Here is a 27,095-nt window from a genome sequence, read left to right as displayed (position 1 = left end):
CAAATTACAGATGTAGTCTTACACAATTATAGCTAGTTAATGTTTCTCCATAGCACCTCTTCACTCTCCACTTATCTTCTCTTAAAATACTTAATATCAATTCTCAAATATTAATAAATGAAATATTTTTTAAAAAATAAGTCGTCTTTTACATAAAATGGCCTCTGATGGAGTAACCAAGTTAACAGACTGCTATGTATTTGGAATGCTTTCTTAATATGCAATACAAATGAACATAAGCAAATATTTACATAAATAAGTGTTGATAGTTTTCGCTAAAATAGTATCCTACCACATTTATTACTATACCACTTGGTATTTTTTAATAAGCACAAGTCATTTTTTGTGTTAATAAGAGAATTCTTAAAAGTATTTGTGACACCATTTGATAACACATTTGTATTTATCTCCTTTTTTAAGTTTTATTGACTTATATTTCACATTTTTTGTGTACACACAAATAACACATGCATAAAATTTTTACTGTCTTGATACATACATTTTATTTGGAAGTCTATTTTTCTATGCTTTCCTGCCCCCTTCACCCCCCCTCCATGTAATATATATATAACTACATACAGAGGTAATATATAAGGGACTTTCAAAAAGTATGAAAAAATAGAATGAAACGAAACAATTTTTGATGAACTTTTCAAAGCTCCTTAACCTAGCTATATAGATGTATGTATTATTTTACAAAAATGGGACCACATGTCGAAATTGTAGTTTGGCTACATTTTTTTAGAGTGAGAAACCTTCATTACACACTTGTCTAGAACTTTAAAATAATTTTCATTAAGCTTTTCTAAGATTATTTAAATTCTAATATCTAATAAGAAAGGTTGATAGTTTTTTTTATGGTAACAACTTAAGTTAATGATAATTGAAGCTTTTCCAAGTAATATTTTCATTTTTTCAAATCTTCAGAATTAAAGCCAGTAATATTTTATAGCATAAGAAGTCTTCATTTACTTTTTAGATTAGAGTGCTTTTGATGGAACTTGAAGAAGCAAGGGGTAACCATGTAATTCGTGATGAGGAAGTCAGCTCTGCTGATATAAGTAGCTCATCTGAAGTAATATCACAGCACCTCGTATCGTACAGAAACATCGAAGAACTTCAACAACAAAATCAGCGTCTTTTAGTGGCTCTTCGGGAACTTGGAGAAACTAAAGAAAGAGAAGAAAAAGAAACAACTTCATCCAAGTAAGCAGTTGACTAATAAAAACAATTTTGTTTGTTCAGTAAACATTGAATACTAGTTTTCAGCTCTCCTCTAATGTGATTGTTATAAATGAAAAGGAAAAAAGAAAGTCTCTTAGTGTGAACATTTTTGTAGCCATGCAGAACCTAGCTCAGATTCAGAGAATCTATCAAACTTCTAGAAACTGAGTCTTGAAGGATTTATAAGGACTGCCCTAACAAAGCAAAATGGTTTTGTTTTTAATTGGTGTCAGAGGAGAACAAATGGCTGTGAAAGAAAATTGAGTTTGGACTGAATAGAATTTATGAGAGGTTTTTTTTGCAAACAATATTTTTCTGATAGCATTGGCAAAGGTTTAAAAAGTGATTCTCAAAATAATAGCAGAAGGGCGGAAAAGATTAAAGAAAGTGAATATTGTATTTTTAATGCCTAGTTAACTTACAAGAGAAATTATAATCATAAAATCTCAATCTTAGGTTTTGAATAGACTGGTTTTATTTCCTGTATAGAATCACTGAACTTCAACTCAAACTTGAGAATGCTCTCACTGAATTGGAACAACTTCGTGAGTCCCGGCAGCAACAGGCGCATCTTGCCGATTCCATAGTTCGTCAGCGTGACATGTACCGTATTTTGTTGTCACAAACAACAGGAGTTGTCATCCCATTACAAAGTAGGTTTTTATATGCTATTTTACTAGTTTCTTATTATTTCTGAAATGTGTAATGGGGAACTGATGTTGCTCTCTAAATAATAGTTGCCCTGATGGTGATTGCTTCATATTTGACTGCCTAATTTCATTGAACATCAATTCTTGGGCATCACTCGGTTTTTTTACATAAAAATGGGAAGCACCCAGCATTTTATGAAAACTGTGGAAGTCCTCACACCACTGTTGAAGACACTGTAGTAGTTGCCCAAAAGTTCTTAGAAAAAAGGAGTTGAGAGATGGCATTTGTCTCATGAAATTTTAGAAGGACCTGTTATACCTTAGAATATACTATTGTACTTATTTTTAATTTCCTTGAAATTTATTACTATATTTTTAATTTTTTAGTTTAACACAATTAAACATAAAAATTAAACAGATTTCATGTTTTATAGCTCCACTCATCTCCAGTTTAACCCTTTCTTGCTGATTTTGGTAATGGTGTGGTTACATGCAGATCTTAGATTAAACTGGCTTATCAAAGCTGATAATGCGTTTTATCAGTCTTTTTATTTCCTTAAAGCTTCAAATTTAGAAGATATCTCTCTTGTGTCAACTCCAAAACGTGCAAGTACGTCACAAACTGTTTCCACTCCCACTCAATTGCCTGCTACTGAGTCAACAGAGGCTCTAGAAGCTAAGGCTGCCCTTAAACAGGTAAAACATCATTCTCTATCTTTGGATTAAATTCTTAGAGAATACAGTCTCATCCTCTGATAATTTTTTAGCTACAGGAAATTTTTGAGAATTACAAGAAAGAGAAGGCAGATAATGAAAAGATACAAAATGAGCGTCTTGAGAAGCTTCAAGAGCAAGTTACGGAATTGCGATCACAAAATACCAAAATTTCTACTCAGCTAGATTTTGCTTCCAAACGGTAAGTGTACTCTTATTCAAAAGCTAACGAAGTTGTGGAACGTTACAGTCAGAAGAGATCAAAACGGTTGATTTTCTTCCTTGCCAGTTTTATTGACATAATTCCCATACCACACAATTAATTGGTTTTAATGTATTAAAAAGAGTTGCAAAGTCATCAACAATCAGTGTAGAGCATTTTGTTAATTTCTTTCACTCATTGTTATTAGTTCCTCTCCAAAAATTATTTTCATAATTTACAGTTTATGCTTTTTAGCTTTCTTTTTTTATCTTAAAGGGTCTAGCGTTTTCTTGGGCCATAATTATTTGTAACTGCACCAGAGTAAGAAACTGAGCAAATGTTATTCACCCTTTTTGCTCTAAGTATAAGATAGAACTGGGTAGTTAATTTGAGCAAAATTCACTTTCTATTTAGAAATAAAGCACCTTTGTTGCTTGTTGATAAAAATCCACTCTTAACTTCCCAAGAGAATAAGATCGAGGATTGATTATACCAAGGAAAAAGGATTGGCAAAAATGCATCACTAGCCATCCAAGAACTGTCTTACATTACATACCTCATGGTGATTAATGATGCCTGAATCAGTATTATAAAAATAAAGATTGATAGTATTGACATTATTATTTTATGTAATTGGGATTTTTAAAAAGTTATTCAATGTTAAATATGTATTTACATGGAACTTTAACCACTCCATAGTGTTGTATAGCTGGGAAGGGAGGATGAATGTTTCACTTTACTACATAACAGTTTCACATTATTAATCACATAAAATTGAACATCTGTTGAGTAATTTTCAAGGAACTAACTAGGGAAGATGGTAATGCAATTATTTATAGAAATTATTTTTCTTTTTATACAAGTTATGAAATGCTACAAGATAATGTTGAAGGATACCGTCGGGAAATAACATCCCTACATGAGAGAAATCAGAAACTCACGGCAACAAATCAAAAGCAGGAACAGATCATCAATACTATGACTCAAGATTTGAGAGGAGCAAATGAAAAGCTAGCTGTTGCAGAAGTGAGACCAATTTCCCCATTTGGTTTGCATTATCGTTTTCGACATTCCATTTTAGTTATTCCAGTTGGCCCCCTGTATCCATGGGTTCCATATCTAGGGATTTAACCAATTGCAGCTCTAAAATATTCTTGGTGGCTCAGGATTAAGCAATGACCTGTAATTAAATAATAAAATAAATACATAAGAGGATGTGCATAGGTTGTATGCAGTGCTACCCCAGCTATATATGGGCCTTAGGCATCCATGGGTTTCAGCATTCTCAAGGAATCAGGTTCCCACGGTACAGTGGGATACTGGATTTTATTCTTCTGATTGCTATAACTTGGATATTTGAGAGGTTTGTTGATCACAGGTTCTTACATAATTTCCAAATAGCCAGTTGTGCATAAGCAGAGTAATTATTTCTTTTAAGATTGAAACAGGAAGACGGAAATTCGTTTTCTGCTAAACCAAGATTTTCTTATAAGACAACCATTTTAAAACGAGTGTCAGTCAATATTCTATAATTAAAGAAAGATCAATATCTTATTCTTGTGTACTTTTAATAAAGCAGTGTATAAATGTGTGTTAATGAATTTCTGAACTTTAAATTAATATTGAAGTCAGGACATTTAACCTGATTTCTATGGTGACATAGTTGTCATAGTATTTTACTTTTAGAAAATGTTATTTCTCACATCTTTTTTGATAATTTTCTGTTAAATAGGCAGGAATTGTTTTCCCATGTTATACTTCTAAAGGCTTTGAAACTTAAGGACTGAGTAATTTGTTCTTTTTAGACAATCATGAAAATATGGATTAGTTGAGATGTTAGGTCAGGTGCTCTAATTAAGTTAGCTGTATTTCATTTTTAATGTACTTCTGCTCCATTGTGGTTAAGGGCACTTCTCTAACCAGTAAGCTTTATAATCGGTAAGTTTATCTGACTTATGTGTATAAAAACTTTGAGGATACCGATTTTGAGTGCACTCTCCTTGGTCCCCAGTACTCTTTATGAACAAAAAGTTTACATTTAAAATGGACTAGTGAGCACCCTTCAAGCAGGTCCTTAGGAACCATGCTTAGATAGTGAAACTTGGATAATAAATACGATGCAGATCAGACGGTATAGCATAGGTGTTTATGCTTTTTGTTGTTGTTTACTCTGACATTTTAGTTTTTTTGTTGCCTTTTAATTGTTTTAAAGTCTGAATGACTAGGGAAAAGAATAATGAGTAATTGTAATTTTTAAAAGTTTTCCTTATTAGCATTCCCAGGTTTTGCTTAATAATTCATAATTAAACACTAAAGAATTGCACTTTTTCATATATTGAAAACCCTCTAATTAGTATTAGGAACTGCATAGTAAAGAGGGGATTATTTTGGATCTTCCTGCGTTAACTGTATTCGCTATCATCTTTCACTTGTATCTGACACAGGTAAGAGCTGAAAATTTGAAGAAGGAAAAGGAGATGCTTAAGTTATCAGAAGTTCGTCTTTCTCAGCAGAGAGAGTCTTTGTTAGCTGAGCAACGCGGGCAAAACTTGTTGCTAACTAATCTGCAAACAATTCAGGTAATTTTTTTTAAAGTTGTAGGAAAAGGGATTATATAAGCTAAGTTTAGTTACCCATTATTGCTTTTCAATTTTATTAATTAGTAAACTCATTTGTCTCCTGTCACTGTGATAGGATATTTGAGTTTTGAGATTTTTTTTCCATATTCTAAATTCAACATAGAATTGATTGAAACTAGGATCATTAGGTTTACATTTATAGGTTCGCGCACTGGTAGCGCCATGAATTAAGCATTGGACTGCTAGCCACAAGGTCAGCAGTGTAAACTCATGAGCTCCTCCACAGAAGTTTGAGGTTGTCTGCTCCCACAAAGATTTAGTATCTGAAACCCTAATGCGCAGGTCTACTCTTGAGTCAGAATCCGATTGATGGCAGTGGATGGTGGTTGGTTGTTTCTTACTTTGGTTAGCTGAAATATTAAATCATTGATCTTAATTTTTCCGTAAAGCCTGCAAAGCTCACTATGATAAAGTGTTGGTTTTGTCTAACAAGTAGTATGTTAGACCATATTGACTACAGAAACAAACCCAGGGGCATTCGTATGTGTGGAAGAGAGAATTTTATATCAAGAAGTAATTAAGTATCATAAAGACATCCCAGCCCAGTGCAGATCAAGTCCTTATGTCCAGCATTACCCCATCCATATATGTCTTATACTAGCCTGTAAATTCCTCTTCAGACTCATGCAATGATACTGAATGCAGGACGCTGACAGTCCAGTAGGTGGACAGTCTTGTGGATTCAGTGGCAGTGGAAGCATTTCTAGGCCTCTGGCTGCCAGCATTGTGACTCCTTGTAGCTTGACAACAGGAAGGTATAGCAGAGAGAGAGTGTGCCCTCCCTCCAGGAAGGAAGGGAGAAAAAAGAAAACTCCCAGAATCCTCAGGAGAAGGTCATGCCCACAAGAAGTCAACAATCAGATTGTGACATAATTGATAGATCGGACTCTACCCAATTACCTATTTATCAAGTTGACATGAAATCATATGTAACTACCACATGTAAATATTTTAGTAAGAAAAGTTAAAATTCTTTCACTGTTAAAATATTTCAGATCCTCACGTAGAAATGAGTTGGATTTACATGAAGCCTTTTGTTTTCTTGGCATTTCTTAGCTGGTTATTTTCTCAAAACCAACCAAAAACCTTGTCTTTAACTTAGGGAATACTAGAACGCTCTGAAACGGAAAGCAAACAAAGGCTGAGTAGCCAGATAGAAAAACTGGAACATGAGATATCTCATCTAAAGAAGAAGTTGGAAAATGAGGTGGAACAAAGGCATACCCTTACTAGAAATCTGGATGTAAGTCTATTACAGTGGTACATTTCTGTAATTTATTTTTGTTCAGTTTATTTAGCTCCATGTGAACATAGCTCAACTGTAGATAATTTGAAGAGACTAATTATAAACTATAAGTTGTCCTTGCCTTTTTGTGTGCCTTCTTTATAATATTTGATTGGGTGTCAGGACATGTCTGATTTTCTTTTATTGGATATTTTTGTACAGTTTTTCTAGAGTTTTGATCTGAGATGCCCCAAAGTTATTCTTTTGAGCCATACTTTTCTATGATTTATTAGGCAGGCTTATAGCCATGCTCAGTCTAGACTCCATTGCTGAGAACTGTACTCGGTGTCCCATGAATTAAGTCTGCTGCTGACTCCTGGGAATGACTCTGAGTGCCAGGCCCTCTTCACTGTCATCTCTTTGGAGGGCTCTTTGCCCTGTCGGAGGTAGTTTCAAATGCAGTCTCTGCTGAATGCTCGACGGGAAACCTCTGCAGATTCCCACAGTTCTCTTTTAACATTGGACCCCTCCTCTTGGGTATCTCGCCTATAAAATCAAGCTGTTTTAGTCTTCCCTGGACTCTCAGATCTGTATCCTCAGCTTATGGGACTACTGCGGTTCTACCTCAGTTCCCTTTCTCTTTGCCTGGAAATTCTCCCAAAATCAGTTAACTACAGTAATCATAGGGTTCAGACTGTCATTTTCTGCCCCAGAGATCATGATTCCTCATTACCTTGTGTCCATTGACTTAAATTATTGTTAAATGTCTTTTTGTTGATTTTTTTTTTAATTGCTTAAGGGTAAATTCTTGAACAATTTTAAGGGTCTATAAGAAGGAAAATTTGAGCCTCTAGTTATATAGGAGCCTGAGATACTATTTGCAGGGTTATTTCATATATTTTTTTATAGGTTCAGCTTTTAGATACAAAGAGGCAGCTGGATACTGAGTCAAATCTTCATCTTAGCACAAAAGAACTACTAAAAAATGCTCAAAAGGAAAATGCTGCAATGAAACAACACCTCAGTAATATGGAAGCCCAGCTTGCTTCTCAGTCCTCACAGAAAACTGGGAAAGGTAAATAAGTCCATCAAAAAGACAAATATTGCATTATAAATAAAATAATTTCTAAGTAAGTAGCTACAGTCTTTCTAGCCTTTCATCATTGGTATCCTCGGGTTAAATAATATTTCATGAAATTTTGCTGTGACTGCAGAGCATCCATTTTAAAATTAACAGCCTTTTAAACTAGGTAATGCTACTTACAAAACTTTTACTCGATTTTATTTCCTACTAGAAGGAATAAACATACACATACTAATACATATCAGTATGTTGTGGGGGTACTGTCACTCATGGCTAGTGACCCTGTAGGACAAAGCTGCTCCCAAGCTGTACTCGTTATGAGAGGAAATTGGTCAGACCTCTAGGCAGACTGGATAGGTTCACACTGCCAATGTTTTGGTTAGCAGTTAAGCCATTATGCCTCCAGGACTCTTTATAAGTATGTGTACTAACAAACGTGTTTGTGTGTATAAGATGCTTAAGTATTCTGTAATCCTTTCTATCTGATTGATTTGGAAAAACATTCTTTTGGACTTGTGCATCATCTTCCTTTGCATTTTAAAAAGAACAAAAGTTGAGCTAAATTATATAAGATTGATGTTTTACAGTAATCGTAATGTTTAGGTAATTAACAGTTCTATAATTTCAATTAGCTACCTCAGTTTATTGGAATTATTTAAACTTTCTTTTAAATATTTTTATTAAATTTTGTAACTACAGATTTCAAATGTTTGCATTTTTGAAGAGTATGAATGAAAAAATACTTAATTTATATTTTGATATCTGAATTAAAAGAAACTTCTAACTTCGTTTGATTTTTAATTTCATAATCCATTCGATAACTTAAATTTCAAGTGACTTTAATAGTACCATTGTATTTTTAGGTCAAGCTAGTGATAAAGACGATGCAGATGAACTTCGGAGTCAGCTAAGACAAGCAGAAGAGCAGCTGAATGATTTGAAGGAGAGACTTAAAACAAGTACTAGTAATGTGGATCAGTACCGAGCAATGGTTACTAGTTTAGAAGAATCCCTCAACAAGGAAAAACAGGTGTATATAATTCTGAAATCAGTTCGAACGGGGCTATTAACATTGTTGCTTGTTATTTTCTTCATTAGGAGCCTATTATATATAGGGAGCTCTTGGGCATTGTAAGTTAGGTGTTGAATTGCTAACTACCCAGCCAGTGGTTCAAACTCCTCTGTTCTGAGGGGGAAAAGATGGAACTATCTGCTCGTGGTAAAAATGTATATCCTCGGAAACACTACAGAGGTTTGGATTAAGTTGGAATCAACTGGATGGCAGTGAGTTTTATATGGAAGGCATTGTGATAAATATAAATGGGACAGATGTTGTTACCCTTGTCTCTTAAGAATGTATGACTCTCACAAACCCAGGGACAAGGGAACAGCAAGTGATCCAAATCGGTGGTGAGGAGGGTGTAGGAGGCCTGGGAGGGTGTGATCAAGGGTAATGTAACCAAGAGGAAATACTGAAACCCAAATGAAAGTTGAGCATGATAGTGGGACGAGAGGAAAGTCAAAGGAAATAGAGGAAAGAGCTAGGAGGCAAAAGTATTTATATAGGTCAAAATAAAGGCATGTACATGAGCAAATATATATATGAAGATGGGGAAATACACCTTTTGGCATGTATTTATAGGTTTAGTATTAAGGTAGCAGATGGACATTGGGCCTCCACTCATGTACTCTCAATGCAAGAATAATTTCTTCTATTAAATTGGCATTCTATGATGCTCACTTTCCCGACACAACCACTGAAGACAAAGCGGGTGAATAAGCAAATGTGGTGAAGAAAGCTGATGGTGCCTGGCTATCTAAAGATATAACGTCTAGGGTCTTAAAAGCTTGAAGATAAATAGCGGCCATCTAGCTGAGAAGCAACAAAACCCACACGGAAGAGGCACACCAGCCAGTGCTATCACGAGGTGTCGAAGGGATCAGGTATCAGGCATCATCAGACTCAAAGCCCATTTGTAGGCCACTGGATATTCCCTTGCAGAAGGGTCTCGAGGAGGAGATTGGGCCAGTCAGGGTGTAATATAGCAACGATGAAACATACAACTTTCCTCTAGTTCCTAAATGCTTCCTCCTACCCCACTATCATGATCCCAATTCTACCTTACAAATCTGGCTGGACCAGAAGATGTGCACTGGTACAGATAAGAACTAGAAACGCAGGGAATCCAGTATGGATGATCCCTTCAGGACCAGTGGTGTGAGTGGCGATACTGGGAAAGTGGGTTGGAAAGAGGGAACCAATTACAAGGATCTACATGTGACTTCCTCCCTGGGGGGGTGGGGGGAGGACAGACAACAGAAAAGTGGGTGAAGGAAGATATTGGTCGGGCAAGATATGACAAAGTAATAATTTATACATTATCAAGGGATGGTGAGGGGAAACATGAGCCTGATGCCAGGGCCTTAGGTAGAGAATAAATGTTTTGAGAAGGAGGGCAATGAATGTACAAATGTGCTTTACACAATTGATGTATGTATGGATTGTGATAAGAGTTGTATGAGACCCTAATAAAACGATTCAAAACAAAAAAAAAGAATGTATTGCTCTCATAAGCCAGATAAATTAAGCACAGCCAGAATGCAAACTAAAGGTGTGGGTATAATTTCTAAAGGAAAGGTGAGAATGAGGGTAACTGTTAATTGTCTCTTGAGAAAAATGACTACAGAAAGAAGGCATTTGTGCCCAACCTTGGAGGAAGACAACGTTTTGAGAAGTCATAGTAAAAAGACATGATTGCATGTAGTAGGAGCCCTCCACCCAAGGGCAAGGCTGCAGGCAGTGACAGTTGACATCCTTACTGAATCACATGAAGTCCTGAGGGGTGCAAGTTAACAATCAATTGAGAAGCCAACAAAGATTTTGAATACCATACTTTTGAATAACTGGTTGTAATCAGAATTTATACAATTTAGGAAGAATAATGTGCATAAGAGAATACAGTTTATTTTAGAAGTAGCTATAGCCTGTGGGCAAAGCAGTGGAAATAACTACATGAAAAAGAAATTTTCTGCAGTAGATTAGACACATTTAGCAAGTATGTGTGAGAATTGAGGCAGATATTAAAAAAAAATTGGAAATTTTACCTCAGAAAGAAGAAGGGACAGGAGTAGCCAAGTTGAAAGAGAAATTGTGCCTGGAATTCTGAATGGAGTTTTGTTTTTTCCTGCTGCTTTGTGTTTTAGCATTTGGTCAGTTTTTGTTAATGTAAGACAAATGTTAGTTTAAATACCACTTCTCAAATTTAATTTACATAGGTTTGGAGAAATTTAAAATTGTATAATAATTTAAATGTGTGCAATTTTTGTACCTTGTTTTCACAATGTGAAGGTTACGGAAGAAGTACGTAAGAACATTGAAGTTCGTTTGAAAGAGTCGGCCGAGTTTCAAACACAATTGGAAAAGAAATTAATGGAAGTAGAAAAAGAAAAACAAGAACTTCAGGATGACAAGAGAAAAGCCATAGAGAGCATGGAACAACAGGTAAATCAGGTTATTAACTTATTTAAAGTTTTGAGGGGTTTTTTTCCTAATTAAGTACTTAGTATTCTGTTTATCTCAATAATTATTCATTCAACACATACTTAAATTTTAGTTCAAAGTGTTGTTCGGCTTTAAAATTATTTTCTTTTGAATTTTTGCACCATTGTATGGCAGTAGACATCGATTGGCTTTTTTTTTTTAAGAAGCCTTTGCCTGAGTCTTGTCTTTGGCAAAGTGTGTTCATTGTCTTAGAACATTCTGGTTATAACTACGTTAAATTTAGTCCATAGTCCTTTGGACTAAAGGCATGTTTTAAAATTAAGCATCAGTGTTTTAAAAATAAGTTTTAATTAACTCTAGTTTTCATTTTCTTTTTACTTAGTTATCTGAGTTAAAGAAAACATTGTCAAATGTTCAGAATGAAGTTCAGGAAGCCCTTCAAAGAGCAAGTACAGCTTTGAGTAATGAGCAGCAAGCCAGACGTGACTGTCAAGAACAAGTAAGTGTTAAAACTCTTCATGGAAATTATGGAGAAATAAGCCTTGATCCTAAGACTGTGTGAATGCATTTGGGAGTCTGGGTAGGCCTTACAAAATACCAAACTATTTCTGCTCTCATGGAGCAAACAGTAATTTGAAAAGAAAGATGATTGCTGAAAATGAATGGTGCTCTATTAAAATCGCAGTCTTGGGGAATGGGAAAAGACAACCCTAGGTGAAATAGGCAAAGGTATCACACCGCCGCCAAACAAAGGAGCTCTTGCTAAGGTCATTTTATTTCATTGATGAGTTTGCATTGATATCCTAGCCATGACACCTCAAAAAGCCAATTTAGTATGATAGCTTCACAGAGTAGTATTACTGGATGAAAAAGCTATAATGCTACACAATGATGTAGATGAATAATTCAGTCATGATAGTGTTGAGTGAAAAAAAACGTAAAAAGGCTATAGATTACTTTTCCTAAAATTTTGAAAAAGCACATCATGATACTACGAACCTTAACATACCATGTGCATACATACATATGTATTTATAATGAAATGCTTTATATCTTTATGAATGAGAAGTGATAAAATGACTCAAGAGCGCGGAGGTTGTTGAAATAGTAAGATTTGAAATTAACATGTAGGAATTTTAGTAATGTTTTATTTTTCAAATTGTGTATTTTAAGGGCTACTCATTAGATTATTAGTTATTGCTGATAAAAGAGGCAACTTTAAAAAGTGTGTATGAAAATGAAAAGCTAGCGACATTTTCCAAGTTTTTTGAAGCCTATATATAAAGCATTTATAGCCCTCGTGGTGTGTAAGTTATGCATTAGCCTACTAACCACAAGGTGAACAGTTCAAACTCACCAGCTTCCCAATGAGAGGAAGACGAGGTTCTATCAAGGTAGTTCTGCACTGTTTATAGTCACTGTAACATAACAGTAGAAATTAAAGTCAAAGTGTGTTTAATATTGGTATGCAAATTCTTTTCATTTTTTTGTTCTGTGTATGTGCACGTGTACAGTCAGCCTTCTGTATCCACTGGTCTTGGATCTTCAGTCAAACAAAAGTGGATTGGAAATAATATGGTGGAAGGAGGGGTTAATTGACAGCGCAGTCCTTCAAAGGCTAAGAAGCCTTACGTGCTAGTCACATTAGCATTTACGCTGTGTTAATTTTGACAAATAATGTGTAAGTTATTTGCCAAACCACCATTTTATTGAAAGGATATCAGCATCCACGGAGTGTGGTTTCCATGGCTGGTGGCAGAGCAGGGCACTAGTCCCCACACGTACCAGGGGCAGCTGTCTATACATACAGAATTATCATTGTATGCATTTTACAAAACTACTGGTTGTAGTTTTTTGTTTCACAAAATGTATTCACAATTACTACCTTTTTTTTTTTTAACTTTCAACTTAGATTGTTGAAAAGCTCTAGTAGGTGTCTACAGAATTTTAATCTTTTATGACAATGATGGGACTGTATTTTCCAGGCTAAAATTGCTGTGGAATCTCAGAACAAATATGAAAGAGAATTAATGCTGCACGCTGCTGATGTTGAAGCTCTACAAGCTGCCAAAGAGCAGGTTTCAAAAATGGCATCGGTCCGTCAGCACTTGGAAGAAACAACCCAGAAAGCAGAATCGCAGTTGTTGGAGAGTAAAGCATCTTGGGAGGAGAGAGAAAGGGTGTTAAAGGTATTGCTGTAGATCATGGTAAAATAATTCTGGGGGCTATTTGGTTTTTACATTTTTATATGTGTTCGAAATTAAGCTATTAACGATACATTCTTGTTTTATAGGATGAAGTTTCCAAGAGTGTGTCACGCTGTGACGATCTAGAGAAACAAAACCGATTGCTTCATGATCAGATTGAAAAGTTGAGTGACAAGGTAGTTGCCTCTATGAAGGAAGGTGCACAAGGGCCCTTAAATGTATCCCTTAGTGAAGAAGGAAAATCCCAGGAACAAATTTTAGAAATTCTCAGGTAATTCTATTATGTTCTGAAAACTACTTTTTCACAACCACAAATGAAGGGGGTGGCACATCCTTTCTGTATAAAGCTTATTTTGTCTCTTATTGGTTAACATACTGATCACCACTAAAGCAGTGGTTACTTTTGAATATTAGACATGCACCAGATGAAACAAATGACTTACTGTTGGGTCAGATATTGGTAAGAACTTGAGCTCTCCTTAAGCAACTTACATGCTTTTCAGATCACTTTACAGATGCACATTTCTACAGGGACTGTCCTCCTATTTCTCCCTAATTGTTACTTGCTATTAATAAAAGTATTCTGGTGAAATTATATACTGAAGTGGATCGTTTTTATCCTAAAAGTTATTTAAGTTTTGAATGTTGCACTATTGGCATTATTTTAATCAAGTAAAATTTTATGTTGTAGATTTATACGACGAGAAAAAGAAATAGCCGAGACTAGGTTTGAAGTGGCTCAGGTAGAGAGTCTGCGTTACCGACAAAGGGTTGAACTTTTAGAAAGAGAGCTTCAGGAACTGCAGGATAGTCTCAATGCTGAAAGGGAGAAAGTCCAGGTATGTATGTAAGAAACCAGTTACTTTGAAAGGGAAGATGTCATTTTAGTTTCTAATAGCAATTATTTTGAAATGAGATAAGCATTAATACAATGTAATAGCTCAGCAATCAGACTACACGATTTCCAATTCTCCTTTTGCTCCATTAGCTGTCTGTCCCTATATGCTCTTATAAACTGAGGGACATAATGACATAATTTTACCACAAGAAACGGGGGTTTTCGTCATTTAAAAATGTGCTGAAAAAGATCGGTTTATACTGGAGTTCATGTTTAATACCAGAGTAATAATAGTGGTTGGTATGTGAAGGTAGTGCATGTGAGAGCACTAGAACCATGCATGACATATAGTGAATGCTTAATAAATTTCAGCTATCTTAATTTTTTATTACATTTATCGTGTAGACATCGAGTAGTCATTCTATGTTAAAGTAGTAGCTTAAAATTGTCTGGAAAGAGCAAACTTCAGTCAAATCTGAAAACCAAAAAAGGAAAATGAAGATGCTTTAGGGGGTTGGATGGTCATAGCGCAAGTTCAGCTTGATAATCTGATTTGTCACCTACTCTCTCCCACATCTGGAGGGAAGTATCAAGCACCTTGAATGATTTATCTTTTAACTCAGAGATAGCAGGTGTAATGACTGCTAATACAAAATACTAAATGATTTCCATTTTGTCAGGTGGATTACAAATATTTTCTTCTTAGCTCTCAATACATATATACTGGTTGGAGAAAACAGTCCTAGATTTAAACTGCCTATTATTAGATATTGATGTGCATATGTGTGTGTGACCTTCAGGTAACTGCAAAAACAATGGCCCAGCATGAAGAACTGATGAAGAAAACAGAAACCATGAACGTGGTCATGGAAACCAATAAAATGCTAAGAGAAGAGAAGGAGAGGCTCGAACAAGACCTACAGCAGACGCAGGCAAAGGTGTGAGATTCCGTGCTGAAAAGTACAGGCCTGCTGTCGTTTTGACTAGTGAATGCATTTTTACAGTTCGATGTTAAAATGCGGGCGCTGTTTTCAGGTGCGGAAACTGGAGTTAGATATCCTACCTTTGCAAGAAGCAAATGCTGAGCTGAGTGAGAAAAGCGGAATGTTGCAGGCGGAGAAGAAGCTACTAGAAGAAGATGTTAAACGCTGGAAAGCACGTAACCAGGTAAGTGCAAATGAAATAATGCCAAACTTAGGGACATGTTGATAGTATTTTTTTAATCATTTTATTGGGGGCTCTTATCACAATCCATCCATTATGTCAAGCACATTTGTACATTTGTTGCCCTCATTTTCAAAACATTTTCTTTCTTCTTGAACACTCGGTATCAGCTCATTTCTCTCCACACACTCCCCCTCCCCACTCCCACCCCAATAATCAACCCCTTAATTTTTTTTTTTTATGTCTATACCAACTGCTGTCTCCCTTCACCCTCATTTCTGTTGTCCATCTCCCTGGGAGGGGTTGATAGGTTGATCATTGTGATCAGTTGCCCCTTTCTTCCCCCACATCTTCCCCTTCCCCTCCTAGTGTCGCTGCTCTCGTTATTGGTACCAGTGTTCTTGCTCTGATCTACCTGGATTTGTAAGGTAGAATTAGGGTCATGATAGTGGGGGTTAGGAAGCATTAAATAACTATAGGAAAGTTGTGTGTTTCATCATTGATTTTATATGATAGTGTTAAATTGAGGTAGATGAGTATATTTTCAGAACCAAGTGGAAATGATTATTTTTACCAGTAAAAGTATTAATGTTATCTGTATGTGACAAATATTAAATTTACAACTCAATTTTTACCATTTACAGAATTACATGTAACAGGATATTTTTCCAGCAATTTAGATTGAGAAAAAAATGGTGCATAAATAGAGTCTTTTTTGTTAAGTACTAGTTTACATGACTGGATAGCTTTAGTCTTTTCAGATATATGGAGTCTTTCATTTTGAAATGAGACTATAATAACATTGTACCATAAAAGCCAAACAATAAATGTAAAACAGTGCTTGATGATTATGCTTGTAGGATACCTAATATACTTAGATATCATACTATTTTATTAGTTTCTTTTTTTTGGGGGGGGGGGGTTTCTAGGAAGACCAGAAAACCTGCTAGACAAATTCTAAAAGAGCTGTAGCACTATTTTTTTTAGTTTCTTTCACAAAATGTAAACTATGCATTTTTGCTATCTTAGCATCTAGTAAGCCAACAGAAAGATCCAGATACAGAGGAATATCGGAAGCTACTTTCTGAAAAGGAAGTTCACACCAAGCGTATTCAACAGCTAACAGAAGAAATTGGTAAACTTAAAGCTGAAATTGCAAGGTGTGTAGAAAAAGGCCCTAAGTTGTTTATATGAAATCTTAAGTTTGATTTTTGTTCTTTGTATATAAAGTCCAACAGTACTTCCTGATCCTAGAAAGCATGGAAAATTCTGGATCCTTAACAAGGTAGCCTTCTTTAATTTCCATATAGAATTAAACGAGTAATTTAATGTTTTGCCTTCACATATGACTGTTACTTTTTTAAAAACTTAATACACGTTGTGACTCAATCTAAATTAATTTCTAAACAGTCATACTTTTACAGATAAGTTTTTCTTTTGCTTGGCAATTCATGAGTATCTTGAGCAATTTTAGAAAAGGAAGTTATATAATTGTGCTAAATATTCTTTTAATGAGCTGACAGTACCATTTCTTTACACGTAAGAATTACATGTTAAGATTAAGGTTTTAGTGTCATTTCTCCGTGTCCCAGGCCTTGTAGCATGTTTTGCAACTTAAGAATTTTTTTCATATATAGTCTCATAATTAGTAACAGTAGTTTGGTAAGTAATAGGAGAGATTAGTCGTTAACCTTAAAAGTGACGAGCTTGACTGGGAAGGTTATGGAACTGTGGTGGGTGGTGGTAGTGGTTGGTGCCATTGAGTCAACTCCGACCCAAAGTGACCCTATGGTATCCTCAACAGAATGAAACACTGCCCAGTCTTGCTCCATCCTCATGATTTTCACATATGCATGAGCCGATTGTTGCAGCCACTGTGTCATTCCAGCTTGTCCAAGGTCTTCCTCTTTCACTGCTCCTCTAACTTTACCAAGCATGGTATCCTCCTTCAGTGACTGGTCTCTTCTGACAATATGTCCGAAGTACGTGGGAGAAATTTTGCCATCTTTGCCTCAGGAGAATTCTGTACTTCCTCCAAGACTGACTAGTTTGTTTTTATTTCAATCAATAGTATTCTTAATATTTTTTGCCAGCATCATAATTCAAATGATTGATTCTTTGGTCTTCCTGATTTAAAGTCCAACTTTCACATGCGTATCAGGTGATTGGACAGACCAGAACATGGCATGAGTCAGGTAGTTCTCTGAGAAACAGCTTTGCCTTTCAGCAAAGGTATCTTGTGCAGCAGATATCACAGTGTGTCGTGTGATCTAGACTGCTGCTGGACAACTTCAGTCTTTTCTCTTTCATTGACAAACTGTAGCTCACAGGCCAAGTCTGGCTCCTGACTTGGTTTTGTATAATTTATAATCCTAGGAGGATTTTGTTTACATTTAGTGTTGTTAATAAAGACAACAGAGCACAGTAACAAAAACTATGGTCTGTAAGGCTTAACATTTATTGGTCCTTGAGGAAGAAGTGTGGCAACACTTGATAAAATAGTGTGGACATTGCTGTCGAGCATACCTGGTTTAAAACAAGAGTGCTGCCGTTTATGCTTTAGCTTTCTGCCGAGGTTCTAAAGTCACTTCTAAGTACCCCTGGTGGCACAGTGGGTAAAGTCAGGAGATAAAGTTACTTCTAAGTACCCCTGGTGACACAGTGGGTAAAGTCAGGAGATAAAGTTACTTCTAAGTACCCCTGGTGGCACAGTGGGTAAACTCAGGAGATAAAGTTACTTCTAAGTACCCCTGGTGACACAGTGGGTAAAGTCAGGAGATAAAGTTACTTCTAAGTACCCCTGGTGGCACAGTGGGTAAAGTCAGGAGATAAAGTTACTTCTAAGTACCCCTGGTGACACAGTGGGTAAAGTCAGGAGATAAAGTTACTTCTAAGTACCCCTGGTGGCACAGTGGGTAAACTCAGGAGATAAAGTTGTTTCTAAAAGACTGAATTTGTAAATTAAGGAATCATTATTAAAAGGATATTTTGCGGTATTTTTAATGTTAATAAAGCAAAATAATATAAACAGGGTATTTTAAATTTTGAACATTATCACATACTTATTCTATATTCTTCTTTTTTTATAAGATCAAATGCGTCTTTGACGAATAACCAGAATTTAATCCAGAGTCTAAGGGAAGATTTAAATAAACTCAGAACAGAAAAGGAGAACATTCAGAAGGACTTGGATGCCAAGATAGTTGATATCCAAGAAAAGGTCAAAACGATTACTCAAGTCAAGAAAATTGGGCGTAGGTACAAGACTCAATATGAAGAACTGAAAGCACAACAGGATAAGGTATTTTGAGAAATTTTTCATGTTAATTTTTTTATCTTAAATTTCAGTGTCAGCTTAGTTGGTCTCTCCTTTTCACTTTAGATTCTCCCTTTAAGGTGTCCCAGATGCCTTTATAAACTCAAGGAAACTTTGTAACGTCTAGGTAGATTAGTCTTATTTTCTAATTTAAAACAACTGCTTTTTTAAAGTTTATGGTTGTTGTTCTTGTTACGTGCTGTGGACTCCGTTCTGACTCAAAGCAACCCTATATACAACAAAACAAAACACTGCCTGATCCTGTACCATTCTCATAATTGTTCTTGTGTTTTGTTGTGATTATACTTAGGATTTTCAAATTTATTATTAATTAGAATTGATCTATTAAAAAGGTAGTTCTATTATAATTAAGTCTTATATTTAAATAGGTTTTAAGTAGCTATTGAAACCAATATGTCATTTTGAATCTAAATCTTGGTGTGAATTTCCAAAAGTACTTGAATATATGCTTGTTACACCTTGAAGCAAAAAATACATTTAAAAATTTTCAAAAGGTCTCCTTAAGTTTAAACCATACTTAATACTTTAACATGTATATCTTTACATGGGCCCTAATATATTTTCCCCTAGGTATGATAGCATTGTGTATGTACTTTTGTAAACTGCTTTTTGTGGGGGGTGGGTGCTATGAGTAAGTACATGACTTGATGGCATGCATGAGTTTGGTTTAGAGTTTCTGGCTTGATTTGTATTGTAAAAATATAAAGTTTCAAAAAAAAATAAAATAAAGTTTCTACATCACATGTCCACTTAGCTGAGTAATGTCCAATGAAAGGGCAAACTTGTTGCTTATTTAAAGATGAATTTCGGAGGTGGGATTTTTGAATATGCCATTACCCTGTCATCTTAGGTCGTAGAGACTTCGGCTCAGTCTTCTGGAGACCATCAGGAGCAGCATATCTCAGTTCAGGAAATCCAGGAGCTCAAAGAAACCCTCAACCAAGCTGAGACTAAAACAAAATCACTGGAGAGTCAAGTAGAAAATCTTCAGAAGGTAGGAAAATGAGAGCAACGAAAGGAGTGAATGTATCGAATTATCTTTTGGGTGAATATGTAAAGAACTTACGTGTTAGTTTTTTTTCTGTTACTGGGACATGTAGTATATTTCTCCTGTTCACTTTGAGTGGCCTGTATTAGTCAATAATAGTCATCCTCTGAAAAAGCCTTGGCGGTGCAATAATGTAGCCACTAGCGTGTGACCAAAGGGCCAGTGGTTTGAGCATAGCAGCAGCTCTGTTGGAGACCTCTCCGGTAAACATTTACAGCCTGAGAACCCCATTGGGACAGTGGTACGCTGATGACTAGCGAGAGCATCGTTTTGCATGGGAATTGACTTGATGGCACAAAGTACTATTAATCCTCAACTGTCCACTTACTTGGTTTGGCCACCATTTTTATGATTATGCTTTCATTTAATTTTAAAAGTCTGTAGAACATGCAATATGGAATGATTTGATTTAGGTGGTAAATGCTTTGGTTTCCTTTAAAGACATTATCCGAAAAAGAGGTGGAAGTAAGAAATCTCCAAGAGCAGACTGTGCAACTACAATCTGAACTCTCACGACTGCGGCAGGACCTTCAAGATAGAACCACGCAGGAGGAGCAGCTCAGACAGCAGATAACGGAAAAGGAAGAAAAAACCAGAAAGGCTATTGTAGCAGCCAAATCAAAGATTGCACACTTAGCTGGTAAATTTCTTTATAAAGGTTTAAACTTGATAGCGAAAGTTCATTATTTTATGTAAGCATGAAATTATTGGGAAGAGGAAAGTACCAGCACCATAAAGTAATTGCTTTGTGTTTTAAAAGTGGATTTATTGTATTAGATAATTTAGAGCAATCTTTTCAAGTGATGAGTATGTCTTTATGTTGTTTTTGGTAGAAGGTTATACTGCAAGGTGGTTTCCTGTGTCTTAATTACTGTTCATCTTGTTCAGAGTCATTGGTTACATTTTTCAGTGCTTCAACTTTTTCCTCATGTAAATTCCCTCCTGGGCATTTTGATAATGAGGCTTTTTTTATATAAATAATTTTATTGCGTGCTCGTACAACTCTTATCACAATCCATACATCCATCCATTGTGTCAAGCACATTCGTACATTTGTTGCCATCATCAATCTCAAAACATTTGCTTCCTACTTGAGCCCTTGGTATCAGCTCCTCATTTTCACCTCTCCCTAACCGCTTCCCCCTCCCTCACGAACCTTTGATAGTTAATAAATTATTATTTAAATTAGATACTGCTAACTGCTATCCTTTGTCTTTAGAGGATGCCTGATGGTGTAGTAGATTATGCATTGTGGTCCTACCAGCCAATCCAAGGGGGAAAGATGAGGCTTTTTACTCCCATAAAGAGTCAGAGCATCAGAAACGTACTGAGACAGCTCTACTCTGAATTGGAATTGGCTCAATGGCAATGAGTTTGGTGTTGAGTGGATTTTTTTTATTTTAGAACTAAAAACTCACTGCCATTGAGCTGTTGTTGTCTCATAATGACCTTTGGGGACAGGATAGAGCTTCTTAGACTGTTTTCAAGAGTACGAACCCGTGTTTTTCAACCAGGTAGCCACTGGTGGTTTTAAACTGCCAACCTGTGGTTAGCAGCCCGACTCATAACCACAGTCACCAGGACTCCTTTGGTTTCAGAGTATAACTATTGCTACCTTCTGACAGATGCTTTGAGCCAAAGCTGTGCTACCCAGAGTGTTTTTTACAGTTTTTAGACCACATTGGATCTTACCAGTGCAGAGTTTTTCTTTACCTCATTAGGCGAGGGGCCCTTCTCACCCTTCAGGGAGACTACTACACAGATTTCTGAGGAGCCCCGTGCTGCAAAGCTCAGGGCCCAAATGAAGTTTTGGCTGTCAGTCTGCTCAGTAAATGGTTAAATCAGTTGAGTTGATGAGCCTTATTTTAATGATCTCTATGATAATAGTGACAATTTATAAAAAGTCAATAGTTTTGTTGCAGTATTGCTATAGATTATATGAAATGAAAATGTTTCAAACCACATTTGTAATTTTAGTTTATTTAAATAATGTATTTAAGGTCATATCAAAGGGTTCTGCTTAGTACAATGTATTATGGATTTTTTAACTATGAGATCTTCAGGAAAGTGAAAGTAATTTTGTCTTTGTGTTCGTCTGGGTAGACTAGAGAAATAATTTCATGGATACTCGTGTATATAAGAAAGAGCTTTATGTACAAGAGCAATTGAATATTGAGAAATCATCCCAGCCAAGTCCATAAGTCTGATATTAGCCCATAGATCCAGTACCAACCTATAAATTCCTTTTAACACTCACACAACACATACATACATTGATGCCAGTGGGTGGAAAGTCTTGTGGATCCAGTGGCAGCAGAAGCGTCTCAGCACTGGCAGGGGTCTCTATGTGACTCCTTCAGCTCCAGGATTCTAGAGTAGCTCCATGTTTCTTCTCAGCTGGAATATCTTGTAGGGAGTGGGTCTCTGTCCTGCCTCCAGTGAGCTATTTATCTCAATGACTCCAAATGAAGTCATCGATCTACGATCTGATTGACAGGCTAAACTCCACCCCTTCTCATGTCTCAAATTGACAACAGATTCTGTAAGTACCACAGTCTTAGAGGAAGAAAATAAACTGCATGTTTACAACTTTGCTTATTGAGAGGTATGTTGTAGCAGAATTTCTATAGAATTTAACAAATCTGACCCAACCCTTATGCATCCTTTAAGCACATGAATTGAATATTCTTTAGTGTTTGGTTCTAATAATAAAATCACCCGGTTGCCTCTTTAGGTGTAAAAGATCAGCTAACTAAAGAAAATGAGGAGCTTAAACAAAGAAATGGAGCCTTAGATCAGCAGAAAGATGAATTGGATGTACGTATGACTGCTCTTAAGTCCCAGTATGAAGGTCGCATTAGTCGTTTGGAAAGAGAACTTCGAGAACACCAAGAGAGACACCTGGAGCAAAGAGATGAACCACAAGAAACTACTAATAAGGTGATTTGTTAATTCAGATTAAATACTTTTTTTCTTTGTACATTTTGCATAAACGTGCCCTGTCTCTTTTGTTTGTTTTTAATCATTTTATTGGGGGGCTCTTACAAATAAAACAATTCATAAATTAAGTTTATCAAACAAACTTGTACATACGTTGCCATTATCATTTTCAAGACATCTTTCTACTTGACCCCTTTATTGTTAGCTCCTCTTTCTTGCCTCCCCCACACTCCTAACTTCATGAACACTTGATAAATTATATCTGTATATAGATATTTTTCCATATCTTAAGCTGTCCGCTGTATCCCTTCACTCACTTCTGTTATTCGTCTCTGGCCAGTGTGGGGTGGGCGGTTATACATCCATCATTACTATCAGTTCGCCTGTACCCTCCCCCTAACCTTGTGATGACGCTATTCCCATTAGTGTTTCTGAAGGGTTTACGTATTCTGGCTTCTCTGTATTGAAAGCTCTTATCTGTACCAACGTATGTACTCCAGTTAGCAGGGTTTGTGAGGTAAAATTGGGGTAATGATAGTAAGTGGGGGAAGCTTTAAAGAATGTTGGTGTTTCATCCTTGCTATACTGCACCCTGGCTGAATTGTCCCTTCTGTGTGACCTTTCTGTGAGGGGATACCTACTGTATATACTTGAGTATATGCCGGCCCTAAAATTTCAAAATAAAATACATAGCTCCTATTGGGACTGGCCCCACAGTCCTCTCAATATGTTGCTCCTTGCTGCTATGTTGCTCTAAAGGAGGCCACCAGAGGTGGTGTGGAGAGCCAGACGGACAGTAGGAGGGTGCTGGGCTTGGGGAGAGAAGCTATGCAGACAGGTTGAGGGGGGTTGGGTACAGCAAGAACTAAGTGGTTTTTTTTGCAGTTTTCTTCAGAGTTAAATTTATTAGCGTCCAAATTTTACTAAGGTAATCTGGGTACTTGTGGGGTTGTCAATTTCACGAATACTTTTCTTTTTATAGGTCCCAGAACAGCAGAGACAGATCACATTAAAAACCACTCCAGCTTCTGGTGAAAGAGGAATGTGAGTTTAGTTCCTTTACTATTTGCTATCTTGGGAAATTTCTTTCACGTTTCACTTTCTTTGAGAGTTCCAGGAAAGATATAGATAGAAACAAATCTATATGATTAATAGATATATTCAAAGTAAAGAATGCATATATTCATAGTGTTTCTTTAGTCCACACGAAACTTTTTTTTTTTTAACAATTTATTGGGGCTGATACAATTCTTTTCACAGTTCATACATATACATACATCAATTGTATAAAGCACATCTGTACAGTCTTTGCCCTAATCATTTTTTTCTCTTTTCTTCTTTTACATTTTATTAGGGACTCAAACAACTCTTACCACAATCCATACATATACATACATCAATTGTATAAAGCACATCCATACATTCCCTGCCCCAATCATTCTCAAGGCATTTGCTCTCCACTTAAGCCCCTTGCATCAGGTCCTCTTTTTTCCACCCCCCTCCCTCCCCATTCCCCCCTCCCTCATATGCCCTTGGTAATTTATACCTCGTTATTTTGTCATATCTTGCCCTTTCCGGAGTCTCCCTTCCCCCCTTCTCTGCTGTCCCTCTCCCAGGGAAGAGGTCACATGTGGATCCTTGTAATCAGTTCCCCCTTTCCAACCCACTCACCCTCCACTCTCCCAGCATCGTCCCTCACACCCTTGGTCCTGAAGGTATCATCCACCCTGGATTCCCTGTACCTCCAACCCTCATATGTACCAGTGTACAGCCTCTGTCCTATCCAGCCCTGCAAGGTAGAATTCGGATCATGGTAGTTGGGGGGAGGAAGCATCCAGGATCTGGGGGAAAGCTGTGTTCTTCATCGATACTACCTCACACCCTAATTAACCCATCTCCTCTCCTAAACCCCTCTATGAGGGGATCTCCATTGGCCGACACTTGGGCCTTGGGTCTCCACTCTGCACTTCCCCCTTCATTTAATATTATATATATATATACATATATACACATACATATATACATATACACATATATACACATACATACACACACTTATATCTTTTTTTTTTTTTGCATGATGCCTTATACCTGGTCCCTTGGGCACCTCGTGATCGCACTGGCCGGTGTGCTTCTTCCATGTGGGCTTATTTGCTTCTGAGCTAGATGGCCGCTTGTTCACCTTCAAGCCTTTAAGACCCCAGACACTATCTCTTTTGATAGCCGGGCACCATCAGCTTTCTTCACCACATTTGCTTATGCACCCATTTGTCTTCAGCGATCCTATCATGGAGGTGTGCAGTCAATGATATGATTTTTTGTTCTTTGATGCCTGGTAACTGATCCCTTTGGGACCACTCGATCACACAGGCTGGTGTGTTCTTCCATGTGGACTTTGTTGCTTCTGAGCTAGATGGCCGCTTGTTTATCTTCAAGCCTTTAAGACCCCAGTCACTATCTCTTTTGATAGCCGGGCACTATCCGCTTTCTTCACCACATTTACTTGTTCACCCACTTTGGCTCCAGCCGTTGTGTTGGGAGAGTGAGCATCATAGAGTTCCAATTTAATAAAAGAAGGTATTCATGCATTGAGGGAGTGTTTGAGTAGAGGCCCAAGGTCCTTCCGCCACCTTAATACTTGACCTATAAATATAGACACATAGATCTATTTCCCCATCCTCCTATATATATTTGCATGTACTTGTCTTTGTCTAGACCTCCATGAATGCCCTTTGACTCCTAGCTCTTTCCTCCATCTCCCTTGACCTTCCTCCTGCCCTACTACCATGCTTCATCGCCACCTGGGCTAGAGTATACCTCTTCTCTAAGCAACCTTACCTTTGATCATTTCCCACCAGGCCTGCCACTCCCCCTTCTCTACCATTTGGGGTCCCATGTTTTTCCCTTGTCCCTGGGTTTGTTAACACCACTTCCTTACCCCCTCTACCCCCCCACCCCAAGTCCCCCCGGAACTGTCGGTCCCGTTGTTTTTCATCCAGATAGTTCATCCAGCCTGTCCTATTCAGACAGACCTGTGGAGTCACTAACATGCACGAAAACTAGACAGAGGAACACAAAGCAACAGTATACAACCAGACAACAAAACAACCAAAACAAACCACTGAAAAAGAACAGAACAAAACAGTTCACAAGAGAAAAGTTTGTAGTTAGTTCAGGGATCGTTTGCTGGCCCTTAGGAGCGTTTTCCAGTCCAGTCTGTTGGGGCACCACGCCCTGGCCCCAAAATCCACTTTCAGCATTCCCTGGGGACCTTGCCACTCCATTCCCTTGCTGTTCCGCTGCACTCCCCCAGTGATTTGCCTCGGTGTGTTGGGATCAGGTCAGGTGCAATTCCCACACTGTGTCTCCGGTGCTGTCCCCTGTATCGCCCTTAGTGACTGAGGGGCATCATGTCTCATAGTAGGGCCAGCCATGTTGTTCTCTCTGTGGACTGGCTGCTCTCCTCAGGAACATCATCATCACGGCCTGGTGGGCCAGGAACTTTTTTTTTTTTAACTCAGAACTCTACTCTTGCTTTTAGCAAATAATGGTCCGTATATACATTATTTGGTACTCAATGCCTTTGAGTCAGTGCTGACTCACAGTGACCTTGTGGGTTTCTGAAACTGTTTCCTGGAGTAGAAAGCCCAGTCTGTCTTCTGCAGACATGCTGGTGGTTTTGAACTTTCGTCCATTCCAATCACAGCCCAATGCATAACCAATGGGTAGAGCTGTGTAAACAGAAAAAAGCCATCATCTCTTAAGTTTCTAGTTGGCTTACATAGAAAATACAGTATAATTTCCTATGGTGTTGAGTGATTCAGTATTGAATAAATTCTTCGTTCTCTGGATGCCTTAATCTTAAACTTGTAGTACATTGGAACACTTTCCACACAGTTTTTAATGCTTGAAAGATCAAAACTGTTTTTAGGGATTTGAAATATTTAGTAAACTAAAACATATTAGGGGGCTTATATTGTCTTTTAATTCTATTGTCCCCAAACGTTTTGAAGCCCTTTGTATAGAACCATAACCACTCTGTAGAATACATATATACTAACTGCTGAAAATACATTTTTTAAATCTATCTGTAGCAGTGTTAGGAAAGCCAGTCTAAAAAATCTAAATTCATAATAAAGTCATCCTTTAATGTTATGAGAGCTGTAAGAGCCCCCAAATAAAATGATTTTTAAAAAATCAGCCTCGCTGTACATCTATTTTGGGAATCGTGTGTTTCATTTGCTTTTATTACTGTATACTTTCTAAGCAGTGTTGGTAGTGATTTTTTATTTATCTCTTCTTGGATCTTCCCTTCTTCAAG

The 27,095-nt window shown here is 37.0% G+C and overlaps 1 protein-coding gene and 1 non-coding gene across 3 annotated transcripts in view; one reads left to right on the top strand and one right to left on the bottom strand.

Annotated features, from left to right (window-relative positions):
- Window positions 1-27,095, top strand: part of TPR (translocated promoter region, nuclear basket protein) — a 68,188-nt gene that overhangs the window by 14,281 nt on the left and 26,812 nt on the right. For both annotated transcript variants that reach the window (XM_075528432.1, XM_075528426.1), the window contains exons 15-36: window positions 980-1,206; window positions 1,714-1,877; window positions 2,437-2,570; window positions 2,642-2,790; window positions 3,654-3,816; window positions 5,235-5,369; window positions 6,532-6,672; window positions 7,564-7,729; window positions 8,602-8,768; window positions 11,088-11,240; window positions 11,623-11,739; window positions 13,226-13,429; window positions 13,534-13,718; window positions 14,139-14,286; window positions 15,086-15,223; window positions 15,321-15,452; window positions 16,479-16,609; window positions 18,540-18,750; window positions 19,637-19,780; window positions 20,276-20,474; window positions 22,569-22,774; window positions 23,757-23,818. In XM_075528432.1, the coding sequence (XP_075384547.1) occupies window positions 980-1,206; window positions 1,714-1,877; window positions 2,437-2,570; window positions 2,642-2,790; window positions 3,654-3,816; window positions 5,235-5,369; window positions 6,532-6,672; window positions 7,564-7,729; window positions 8,602-8,768; window positions 11,088-11,240; window positions 11,623-11,739; window positions 13,226-13,429; window positions 13,534-13,718; window positions 14,139-14,286; window positions 15,086-15,223; window positions 15,321-15,452; window positions 16,479-16,609; window positions 18,540-18,750; window positions 19,637-19,780; window positions 20,276-20,474; window positions 22,569-22,774; window positions 23,757-23,818 (3,476 nt within the window). The remainder of the gene's footprint in view (window positions 1-979; window positions 1,207-1,713; window positions 1,878-2,436; window positions 2,571-2,641; window positions 2,791-3,653; window positions 3,817-5,234; window positions 5,370-6,531; window positions 6,673-7,563; window positions 7,730-8,601; window positions 8,769-11,087; window positions 11,241-11,622; window positions 11,740-13,225; window positions 13,430-13,533; window positions 13,719-14,138; window positions 14,287-15,085; window positions 15,224-15,320; window positions 15,453-16,478; window positions 16,610-18,539; window positions 18,751-19,636; window positions 19,781-20,275; window positions 20,475-22,568; window positions 22,775-23,756; window positions 23,819-27,095) is intronic.
- LOC142438325 (U7 small nuclear RNA) lies at window positions 16,366-16,426 on the bottom strand. The gene has a single exon (XR_012782722.1). It is a non-coding gene; the product is annotated as a U7 small nuclear RNA (small nuclear RNA).

This window comes from Tenrec ecaudatus, chromosome 1, assembly GCF_050624435.1.
Source record: "Tenrec ecaudatus isolate mTenEca1 chromosome 1, mTenEca1.hap1, whole genome shotgun sequence".
Taxonomy (NCBI): domain Eukaryota; kingdom Metazoa; phylum Chordata; class Mammalia; order Afrosoricida; family Tenrecidae; genus Tenrec; species Tenrec ecaudatus.
The sequence above is the reverse complement of the archived record's forward strand: the minus strand, read 5'-3'. Positions and strand labels throughout refer to the sequence as shown.